At 50.6% G+C, this 12,500-nt stretch overlaps 1 protein-coding gene across 1 annotated transcript in view; it reads left to right on the plus strand.

Moving 5' to 3' along the window:
* Positions 1-4,257: 4,257 nt before the first annotated feature.
* Positions 4,258-12,500, plus strand: part of pcdh7a (protocadherin 7a) — a 47,855-nt gene continuing 39,612 nt past the window's right edge. Inside the window, exons 1-2 of the mRNA XM_077012650.1 lie at positions 4,258-7,867; positions 9,778-10,497. Coding sequence (XP_076868765.1) covers positions 5,294-7,867; positions 9,778-10,497 — 3,294 coding nt within the window. The 5' untranslated portion in view covers positions 4,258-5,293. The remainder of the gene's footprint in view (positions 7,868-9,777; positions 10,498-12,500) is intronic.

Here is a 12,500-nt window from a genome sequence, read left to right on the forward strand (position 1 = left end):
CACCCACTCAGTCACTGACTTTCTCTCTCACTCTCTCTCTCACTCATTCACCCTTTCAGATCCACTCGATCTCTCTTTTGTATAAAAGATATAGAGAATATATACGTAATGACCATGTAAGCATATATACATGCACTTTGTGTTTGTGTACACACACACACACACACACACACACACTCTCTCTGTCTTCATGGTTTAGTAGGTCACCTCTTTGTTCAGGTGGAGTGCTGAACGTTAATGCAGACCAGGTGTTTGGACACAACACCAGCAGCAGGTCATGTTCTCACCCAGAGGACGTCTGCAAACGTCTCTTTAGATTTTAGTGCAGTTGTCCCCCCAGAAAGTTATGGGTTATTATTTTTCAGGATAATAATAATAACAACATTATTATTATCATTATTATTATTATTATTATTATTATTATTATTATTATTATTATTATTATTATTATTGCGTGAGCGAGGTGTTGTGAGGGACTCTAACAGACTTGTGTCTCTCCCACTGTCGGGCGGTCCTCTGCACTAGCGTGTGTGTAGATGTTCATTTGATAATTAAGATGACAGTGATCCATTCGCTATCATTCAAAGCCAATACGGCTCAATATGTCTATATATCAAACCGGATCCGCGCTTCCCGCTCCGCTCGGGCTCAGCTGTATTGCTAGTGTAATTATGTATAATTGATCAAGTTCTTAATGGTCCAGGATCTGAGACCCACACTAAGAGCGTCTAGTGCGGCGGAATGATGCCGACCTGCACTCTCGCGCACATACTTCACCGCACCACGCGCTTACTCTGATGTTACCGTCACAAGAACGCTCCCGGGACACGCACGCGGAGACCCGCTCTCCCGCCCACCTCGGGACGGCGATCGATCCGGATGGGCCACGCGGAGCCACGCGGACGCGGAGCGACGCCACCGGAATGTTAACCAGCCGGGCTGCGGCAGCACGAGCGCCGACCCTCCGCTCCTCCCTCTCCTCGCGCCCATCCGCCTCGCCTCCTTCTCCGTTCACTGCACGCGCCATTCCCGACCGCACGCGCAGCTGCAGGGCAGGCGACGCTTTAGTACCTGCATATCAACACCAACCTGTCGAAATCACGGTTTAAATGTGTGTATCGGACGGGCATGCGCGGAGCTTGGGTGACTCCAGAGCGCGAGGGGGTCGCGCGCGCTCCGTTTAGATGTCTTTTGTTGTGAGTGTCTGCTTGTGTCAGTGCTGCAATGCGCTCTCGCCTGCGCGAGGCTACGGGGCAGCCGGTGTTGGGACCGGAGAGATGTGAGAGGTGTGTGTGTCTCATTGTTCCGAACACGAGCGTGTGCGTGTTTATCAGCAGAACCGCATTCACACCACATGTCTGGGTGTGCGTTTAAAACTAGACAAAGACATAAGAAATGACATAAACATCATATCACTACTACTACTACTATTAATAATAATAATAATAATAATAATAATATCATATCACTACTACTAATAATAAAAACACTACACCAGTATATTTAATTATGTAGATTATGTCTACTAAGTGACCCTTAGTTAGGTTAGAAAGCTACATCGCGCCATAGGTGATGTTTCTGCCCCCGATGAGTTTAACAAAGACGCGCATAAATGTTCATTAAAATGTGCGCACGTGGCGTCTTTTAGACAGTCGTTAAGAGAAGCGCACGTGCGGTGACCGGGATAAAGTGACGTTATGGACCGCTCAACACGTCACCAGGCGAAAAGTGTTTGATCAGTTCTTTATTTTATTATTCTATATCTTATGTTGTAGTTGTATTGTTTTTATCTAACGCACACGGTTTTACTTCTTAACCCGCTTTTGTAATGTTAGAAGACGCCTGTGAAATATATTTAGTTGGTTTGTTAGTGTGAAAAGTGCGAGGTTTTATTCTGCTTTGTTGGGCAGTTTAAATAAGAGAGCACTCGTACGGGAAGAGGCACGTGACACGCGCGAGCTGCCACGGATGGTGTTACGTGGCGGGGGGACGTTGCGGTGAATGGAGAGGGCAGGGAGAGTGGCTCGCGCGTGTGTAAAGCCTGGTTTATACTCGACGCGCCGCGAGCGGCGCGAGGGTCCGCGCGGCGAAAATGACGTAATCGCTGTGGCTCCGCCCGTGCGCGAGGGCCTCGCGCGCTGTCGCGGCGCGAGGTCGTGCACCTCTCGAATTTTGTAACATCGCGCGCGCGCCGCGCTTCAGCGCGATGGACAAAGTCATGTTTGCCGGGTTCATACACCTTTATAAGGTGGAATTAAAGCACTTGTACGTCACTTTAAAGGTCTATTTCAGTATTTCCCAGCACGTTAAACTTAATTAAGTTAAATATTTATACATATACTCGAAATGAATCGAAATAATTCGCTTTTTTATCACATTATTTAATGGTTGTTTATTTGTTTATTTTCAAAACGCCAAATCTTAACGTCTTCACGTTCTCTCATGTTTCGTCCTGGAATTACAAGAGGCTCGTATTTGTTAACGTAATTTCAACATTTTAATGTACTTTAGCCTAAATTCCAGCACTTTTCAAACCTGAAACACAAAGCAACATCAAAATGCGTCAGGTAAATGTTCATTCCCCTTTTTTGAGGGGTGTTTCTTTATACTACCACATATCGTTTCGGACAACATTGCAAAGCCATATTTATGTTTGATGCCTGGTGTATATAGGTCTCTGGTCGAGATGCATCCAATTGCACAGCCGGAGAGCCAACTGCAGTTCTAGACCTGCAGTTTTAGACCTGCAGTTCTAGACGTGCTGTAGTTTTAGACATGCGCCACCTAGCGGCTCGGAATGTAGCTAACGACAGCCAACTGCAGTTCTAGACCAGCAGTTCCAATGCATGCCGTAGGCTCAGGGGCTTGTATATTGTAATAATCCATTGTATAAAGAGTTTATTTGTTAAATATGCCCATTGATTCTCAATTGTTTTAGCCAAATCTCTAACATTTGACAAGTTTTAAACGATAATGTACACCACATTTTGTATTTAAATAGAAGTAGTACGCCTCATTTTCCCTGTTCTTTTAGGGAGTTTGGATTAATTTTGTCATTTACACACACAGCTTGTCTCCTGAAGATATTTTATTTTTAATTAAACTACTGGATTACTGGCATAGGCTATTTTATATTAAATCAGCAAAAATTGCATAATGTCCGGATGCTTTCAGTGAGTAAGCATACGTTTCCAGAATGTTAGGAGTGATTTATTTTACTTGTATACCTTCATTGGCATGCAACTAGCAAATATTATGTGATACTTGGGGTTTTTCGCTCACACGCCACACATCCGATTTCTCACGCCGAAAAAAAATCTAGTTTATTTACCTCTCTCTCTCTCTCTCTCTCTCTCTCTCTCTCTCTATATATATATATATAATGATTCAATGAGTTACCAGTTCGCTCTGGCGCAAACACTGGCGATCGATCGATCGATCGCTATATAATACTTAATTTTTGTCCATTTTACGTTCGCCCCCCCCCCCCCCCCCCCCCCCGCAACAACTTACGTTCGCAGGACTAGCATTTCTCTCAAAGTCGAAGTAGCTATAAAGTAGCCATAAAGGTAGCCAGAGACACACTAACGCTAGCCAGATTCATCCTTCATGACATAAACATTGCGATAACACAAAAATGACCTTCAGACCGATCATATTTACATTTACATTTATGGCATTTAGCAGACTAAATATATGTCTATCATATATTAATATGCTCAATTGTATCAATATTCAGAACATAGTCTGGGTTCTTATGGGTTAATAATGATGGGGAAATGCTACTTTAGCTTGCTTACTACTTTTAGTATTAATAGTAGCGTAGTACGTGCTAATTTCCTTCCTTTAAGTTGTTTCAAATTTAATCAAAGCTACTAAATAGCCATAAAGGTAGCCAGAACTAATGAACTAAGACACACTAACGCTAGCCAGATTCATCACATAAACATTCATGACATAAACATTACGATAACCCAAAAATGACCTTCAGACATTATCATATATCTATCATATATTATTGCTGCTTATAAATATCATTCTTCCATCTGCTCCCGCGACATACTAAAACACTATCTGGATATTACGTTACATACATCTAAAACTACGGCACGTCTAAAACTGCAGGTCTAGAACTGCAGGTCTAAAACTGCGGTTGGCTCTCCGGGTGTGCAATTGGATGATGTAGCTCTGGTCAGGTAAAAATGTTCTTTCACCGGTTTTGCAGGGGTTTTTTATTCTCCACTGCCACCTATCGCCACCTATCGTTTCGGAGAACACTGCAGCGACGCTCGCGACGTTCGCGAAAGTATAAACGCCTACACCGCTCGCGCAGGGTCGCGCGAGGTGGGCGGAGTAGCGCGCTACGGTCGCTCGCGAAAGTATAAACCAGGCTTAAGAGGGGGCGCGCGCGAGCGAGCGCGAGGGACTGCAGCATCGTTTGAGCGACGCTCGTGCAGTGCGCCAGAACGTGCAGGTGAGGGGAGGCGGAGCCGCGTGCACCGGGATGCGGGACTTGGGGAAAGACGCAATACCTCACACTTCTCACGCGCCGCCGCCACTTCCAGGGGATTTACTTTTGATTCGGGGTGTTTTATTCGCTCCGCGCGGAACGGAACCAGGTTGTTTTAATAACTCGAACTAACGGCGCGGCGTCTTAAGTTAAACGCAGCGGGATCCGAGCGCGAGCGGACTGCGGAGGCATTTCCTGCAGCCTCCTCTGCTGTCTTCCAAGGTAAGAGGACGAGAAATCGGTAGGAAGGACTTTAAAAAGCGAGTAGGGCTCACTCGGGTCCCCTCCGGGAACAAAGCGGTCCGTATGTGAGCGAGTAAAGGCGAGAAAGCGTCCCGGGCTGGAGTCACGGACAGATCGCTTTTGTGCTGCACTGCATTGCAGTTTGAAACAGTGGACGCGCGAGAGGGACCGCTGCTCCGTAGCATCTCAATGAACCGGGCAAAGTCCGACAAACTGATGAATTCGCTTTATTTTGCTTCTTGAAACAACAACGGGATATTATTTGTGGAAGTGAAGGCAGTTGGATTTTATCACGGGCGATGCGATGGGCTTTCTGTTAAGAGGATATTTCAGGTCTATTTTTTGAACGTGAAGGAAGTGTGAAGTCGCGTCAAAAACAGGACCCACGTCTTTCTGTGTATCGGCCGTTTGGGCAGTAATTCATTAGCAAACTGGTCTGAAGCGTGCTGCTCTGGGCAAGAGGAAACTGCAGAGAGAGAGAGAGAGGGAGCGAGAGCGAGAGAGAGAGAGAGGGAGGGAGAGAGAGGGGGGAAGACAGCAATGGGGAGCCAGCGTGTTGGTGCAGTGTGCTCGGCGCTCTGCTGCTACCTCGCGCTCGCCCTGCAGCTGCTGAGTCAGCTCCCGCGTGCGGACTCAGCGCTGCGCTACCGCGTGGCGGAAGAGGGACCGGCCGACGTGCGCATCGGGAACGTGGCTGCGGATCTCGGTCTGTCAACCTCTGGGATCGGCACGGGAGACGTGACGTTCGCGCTGGAATCCGGCGCGGAGTATTTTAAGATAGATAACGTTACCGGGGAGTTGACCACAAACAGTCGTCGGATCGACCGCGAGAAGCTGCCTCAGTGCCAGATGATCTTTGACGAAAACGAGTGCTTCCTGGACTTTGAGGTGTCTGTCATTGGCCCATTGCAGAGTTGGGTGGATCTGTTTGAGGGGCGTGTAGTGGTGACTGACATCAACGACAACACGCCCTCATTCCCCTCCCCTGTGCTCACGCTCTCTGTGGAGGAGAATCGACCAATCGGAACGCTCTATCTGCTTCCCACCGCCACCGACCGGGACTTTGGCCGCAACGGCATCGACCGCTACGAACTCGTCCAGGACAGCCGTGATGGGAGCCAGTCGTCACGGAGACCTGCGAGCGTGCAAGCAGGAGGAAACGGAGGCGACAGGAGGCGGGCCATGGAGGCGGGGCCTGTTCCAGGTGGCAGGAGCAGTGTGTTTGAGCTGCAGGTGGCTGACACGCCCGACGGGCAGAAGCAGCCACAGCTGATCGTGAAAGGCCCACTGGACCGCGAGGCGCGAGACTCCTACGAGCTCATGCTCCGTGTGCGGGACGGGGGCAGTCCGCCCCGGTCCTCCCAGGCACTGCTCCGTGTCTCCATCACCGATGTCAACGACAACAACCCCCGCTTCGAAAGGGCGGTTTACGAGGCCGAGATGGCAGAGAACACGCCACCCGGCACGCCAGTCCTTCAGGTACGGGCCTCGGACCGAGACGTGGGCGTGAACGGCCAGTTGGAGTACGTGTTCGGGGCAGCGACGGAGTCCGTGCGGCGGCTGCTCCGCCTGGACGAGGCCTCCGGTTGGCTCAGCGTCCTGCACCGCATCGACCGGGAGGAAGTGGCGCAGCTTCGCTTCACGGTGACCGCGCGGGACCGCGGCCAACCCTCCCGCTCCGACCGCGCCACCGTCGTGCTCAGCGTACGCGACGAGAACGACAACGTACCCGTCGTGGAAATCCGCAAAATCGGACGCATTCTCGTACGAGATGGCGCTGCGATGGTCCCAGAGAACGTTCTGGTCGACACTCCTGTAGCGCTGGTCCAGGTCTCGGATCGCGACCAGGGCGAGAACGGCGCCGTCACCTGCACGGTGGTGGGCGACGTCCCATTCACGCTGAAACCGGCAGGTGAGACTGCGCTCGCCCCTCCCCCGGCCACCGACGATGCCTTCGAGCGCAACAAGAAGAAGTTCTTCCTGCACACGTCGGCGCTGTTGGATTATGAGGCTACACGGGACTACAGTGTCACCATCGTAGCTGTGGACTCAGGAAGTCCCAGCCTGTCCAGTAACAGCACCCTGATGGTGCGGGTGGTGGACATCAATGACCACGCTCCCGTGTTTGCCCAGAACATGGTGGAGGTCCACTTCGCCGAAAACAATTCCCCAGGAGAGAGGGTGGTCACCGTGGTGGCCACCGATGCAGACAGCGGCAAAAACGCAGAAATCGCATACTCGTTGGACCCTTCGGTAAACGGCGCGTTTTACATCGATGCTGACAATGGTGATATCCGTGCCACGGGCACCCTGGACCGGGAGCAGAGAGAGCGGTACGAGTTCCGGGTCATCGCTCGGGACAAGGGCTCTCCATCGTTACAGGGGTCCACCACAGTTGTCGTCCAAATCACTGACAGGAACGACAATTCCCCGAAATTTGTCCAGGAGGTCTTCACCTTCTATGTCAAAGAAAACCTGTTGGCCAACAGCCCCGTTGGCATGGTGACTGTTACCGATGCCGATGAGGGGGAGAATGCAGAGTTGAGCCTGTTTGTGGAGGAGGATGAGGACGATGGTGGGACAGAAGCAGGACACAGGCGGACGGACATGTTCTCCATCGAGAACAACACCGGCACTATTTTTTCCGCGGCGTCGTTCGACCGCGAGCGGCGCAGCAGCTACACGTTCCGCGTCCGGGCCGTGGACGCCGGGGACCCGCCCCGCTCCTCTACCGCCACCGTTTCCCTCTTCGTCACTGACGAAAACGACAACGCTCCGTCAGTAACCGCCCCCAGCAACGAGTCCTACACCCTCCTGCCTCCAGCCAGTGGGGCGCGCACCGTCGTCCGCACCGTCAGCGCCGCCGATGGAGATGCAGGCTCCAACGCAGACCTGCGCTTCTCCCTCGTGGGCGGGAACCCCTTCCACCTGTTCGAGATCGGGGTGAGCAGCGGGGTCATCACCCTAGCCGAACCCCTGGAGCGCAGACACAGGGGGCTTCACCGCTTGGTCGTGCAGGTGAACGACAGTGGCGTCCCCTCGCTCTGTGCCACCGCCCTCGTCCACGTCTTCATCAACGAGAGTCTCACCAACGCCACCCTGGTGGACGCCCAGGTATGGCCCCGTCTCCATAGACACAGTAGACATCTACCAAAGCATAACTGACCATGTTACCAGAGGCCAAAAGGTCACCATAGACAGTAGACGCTCTGGGAGCCTTTACTAAGCAATACAATGTTCATGACATGACCATGAGATCAACTTTCTTCTAGAAGTGTTGCTAGTCAAGCACAACTCTTTAGACTGGACGGCTTTTGGGTTGATTGGTACCCGAGTTCTCCAGGAGATTCACAATAGAGACAGTGAGACAATAATGTCACAATAGAGACACAGCAGCGAGACTGCAATGCCACAATAGAGACACGACAGCAGTCCAGCAGAGAGAGAAGAATACAGCCCCCTGTTTTCTACGGGGCTCACAGCAGCGGCCGATGGTTTAATGCTCCTCTGTTTAAGCCAAGGCAGGGAAGCGTGGACAATAGCAGCTCTAGTAGCAGGCAAAACCACAACAGCAGCGATTACTGTGCTGCGCACACACACACACACACACACACACACACACACACACACACACACACACACACACACAGACACACACACACAGACAGACACACACACACACACTCACACACACAGACACACACACACACACACACAATAATAGAGGTTGATAAAGCTGAGGAAGGTACGGGACTGGGTGATGAAGTTAGAGCTGAATGAGGCGTGATGGTGAGTGGAGACACAGGCAGCAGGGACAACAGACTCTCACTGTTGTTGGTGACAGGAAGCTGTTGACCGATGTGCAGTTGTACTACTGCAGGAAATCATAGCAGCGTATCACTCTGTAAAATGTCTGGGCTTGATAAATATTCATGGCTCAAATTGCCGTTGACCCACATAGATGTGAGGCAGAGGTACCATTCACACACATAGTCATACACTCACATACACTCAAGAGACAAACTCACACTCAGAAACACACATACACACACAAACACGGTTACACACTCACACACACATTCACACTCAGAAAAATGCACACACAGTCACACTCAGACACACACACACAATCAGACATGCACTCACACTCAGAAAAATACACTCAGAGACACACACTCACTCAGAAACACACACATACACACACAAACACGGTTTTACACACACGGTCACACTCAGACACACACACAAGCATGCTCACACACACACACACAATCACAAACACACACACTCACACACACACACACACACACTCACAGATATATATGCACACACACACTCAGATACACACATACATACTCATTCACTTGCACTGTAAAATTATGATTGAGTATCCTGGCCTTGATGTGATAATTGAAAAGTCTGAGCATAGTTGTGTGTGTGTGTGTGTGTGTGTGTGTGTGTGTGTGTGTGTGTGTCTGTCTGTCTGTCTGTCTATCTGTATGTGTGTGTGTGCTTGTGTGTGTGTGCCTGTCTGTCAGGGTTTGTGTGAGTGTGTGTGTGTGTGTGTGTGTGTGTGTGTGTGTGTGTGTGTGTGTGTGTGTGTAAAATGAGGATGCAGTTACATTAGGGCAGACACACCATTTATAATCCACGTCTCTCTCTCTCTCTCCTTCTCTCTCTCTCTCTCTCTCCTTCTCTCTCTCTCTCCTTCTCTCTCTCTCTCCCCTTCTCTCTCTCTCTTTCTCTTTCTCTGTCTCTCTCTCTCTCTCCTTCTCTATCTTTCTCTCTGTCTCTCTCTCTCCCCTTCTCTCTCTCTCTCTCTCTCCTTCTCTCTCTCTCTCTCTCTCCTTCTCTCTCTCTCTCTCTCTGTCTCTCTCTCCCCTTCTTTCTCTCTCTCTCTCTCTCTCTCTCTCTCTCTCTCTCTCTCTCCTTCTCCCTCTCTCTCTCTCTCTCTCCCCCTCTGTCTCTCTGTCTCTCTCTCCCTCTCTCTCTCTCTCTTTCTCGGTTCTCCTTTTTCCATTCAGGTGGCTCGTAGTTTGGGCGTCCCCCTCTCTCTGGACATTGCGGGGGACCCCGACAGTGAGCGGGTGTTGGGTAAACAACGTCTGAGCGTGGCCATCGGCGTGCTGGCCGGGGCGGCCGCCGTCATCCTCGTCATCCTCCTGGTGGTCACGGCGCGCCACTGCGGCCCGCAGGGCAAGAACGGCTACGAGGCGGGAAAGAAGGAGCCCGAGGAGGACTTCTTCGGCTCGCAGCCGGCGCCCCTGCGCACGCAGGCCGACCGGGGCCGCAAACCTCGCCGGGACAAGCGCGGTGTTGCCGCCGGCAGCGGGGGCGGGGCCAAGGCCGAGCGCTCGCTGTACGGCGGTATCGTCACGGTGAACGGTTGCCGGCGCGGCGCCGGGGACGACGAGGACGAGGACGAGGAGGTGAGCGAGCGCATGGCGGCGAGGTACTGCCCCCCCGCCGGGGACCCCGCCCACCCCAACAGCCCCCGGCTGGGCGCCCGCCGCCACCAGTCCAGCCCGGATCTGGCCCGCCACTACAAGTCCAGCTCGCCGCTGCCCGCCGTGCACCTCCTGCCCAACTCGCCCCCCGCCGAGGGCAAGAAGCACCAGGCCGTGCAGGACCTGCCCCCCACCAACACCTTCACGGGCAACTGCGGGGGCAACGCGGATGCCATGTCCCTCAGCTCCGACCAGTGCTCCGACTACAGCTGCCCCAACGCCAAGTACAGCAAACAGGTGAGAGCTTCTAGCCTTCTTCCTCGGCCCGTCCTCATCCTCAGACCGGTATCGCCATGGCTACGGTCACACATCCTGTGAGCAGACTGGGCGGATGTTTTGGTGTGTTTTTTCTGCCGGTGTTAAATTTCAGATATGATAGTGACTTCACAACCCCTCCGAGTGTAAATATGATGCATGCAGGACTCACTGAGGACAGATGAGCTCCCCTCAGACTCTCCCCTCAGACTCCCCTCAGACTCTCCTCAGACTCTCCTCTCAGACTCCCCTCAGACTCCCCTCAGACTCCCCTCAGACTCTCCCCTCAGACTCCCCTCAGACTCCCCTCAGACTCTCCTCAGACTCCCCTCAGACTCCCCTCAGACTCCCCTCAGACTCTCCCCTCAGACTCCCCTCAGACTCCCCTCAGACTCTCCTCAGACTCCTCTCAGACTCTCCCCTCAGACTGAAGAATCTTGACTCTTGACGTTATCCGAGTTTAAGCTTCTCACTGTGATTAGAGACAGGCCCTGGAGACGGGTCATTAGTTTACCCTGTTGACTGATCCAGTTGATCCCGGTCACTCCAAGCTCAGCAGGTCACACAGATGGGATCAGCCATGAGACTGACCTATCTTCCAAATGGCTTCAGTTCTTTTTGGAAAGTTTCATACATATTTTATATCATCTGTAGTAGAAACCTCTCAGTGTAGAGTACCTCTGAGTGGATGTTTTCTGGTTATGGTTCTGGGTAAAGATGATATCGTCTGGTTTAGTGGAGGATGGGTCCAGTTGTATTTAGCTGTTCTGCTGTTGTATTAAGAGTTGTGTATTAAGAGTTGTGTAATGAATGTGTAGTGCACATGTAGTGTGCAGGTAGTGTATGCCTAGTGTATGTGTAGGGCATATCTAGTGTACTGTACGTAGTGTACATGTAGTGCACATTTAGTACAAGTGGTGTACATGTGTAGTGTCCATCTAGGGCACATGTAGTGCACGTGTAGTGTATGTGTAGTACATGTGTAGTGCATGTGTAGTGAATGTGTAGTGCATGTGCAGTGAATGTGTAGTACATGTGTAGTGCATGTGTAGTGAATGTGTAGTGCATGTGTAGTGTATGTGTAGTGCATGTGTAGTGTATGTGTGGTACACATGCAGTGTAGTACATGTGTAGTATACGTGTAGTGCACGTGCAGTGTATGTGTAGTGAATGTGTAATACACGCGAGGTGAATGTGTAGTACACGTGAAGTGTATGTGTAGTGAATGTGTAGTACACATGTAGTGAATGTGTAGTGAATGTGTAGTACACGTGTAGTGAATGTGTAGTGCATGTGTAGTACATGTGTAGTGAATGTGAAGTGCATGTGTAGTGTATGTGGAGTACACGTGTAGGGAATGTGTAATACACGTGTAGTGTATGTGTAGTGAATGTGTAATACACGCGAGGTGAATGTGTAGTACACGTGAAGTGTATGTGTAGTGAATGTGTAGTACACATGTAGTGAATGTGTAGTGAATGTGTAGTACACGTGTAGTGTATGTGTAGTACACGTGTAGTGAATGTGTAGTGAATGTGTAATACATGTGTAGTGTATGTGTAGTGAATGTGTAGTACATGTGTAGTGTATGTGTAGTGAATGTGTAGTACATGTGTAGTGAATGTGAAGTGCATGTGTAGTGTATGTGTAGTACACATGTAGGGAATGTGTAATACACGTGTAGTGTATGTGTAGTGAATGTGTGGTACATGTGTAGTGTATGTGTAGTGAATGTGTAGTACATGTGTAGTGAATGTGAAGTGCATGTGTAGTGTATGTGTAGTACATGTGTAGTGAATATGTAATACATGTGTAGTGTATGTGTAGTGAATGTGTAGTACATGTGTAGTGTATGTGTAGTGAATGTGTAATACACGTGTAGTGAATGTGTAGTACATGTGTAGTGAATGTGTAGTGTACGTGTAGTGTATGTGTAGTACACGTGTAGTGCATGTGTTTCTCTCAGTGAAGCTCCTAGTCTCTAC

The sequence above is a fragment of the Brachyhypopomus gauderio genome, chromosome 1 (assembly GCF_052324685.1).
Source record: "Brachyhypopomus gauderio isolate BG-103 chromosome 1, BGAUD_0.2, whole genome shotgun sequence".
NCBI lineage: Eukaryota > Metazoa > Chordata > Actinopteri > Gymnotiformes > Hypopomidae > Brachyhypopomus > Brachyhypopomus gauderio.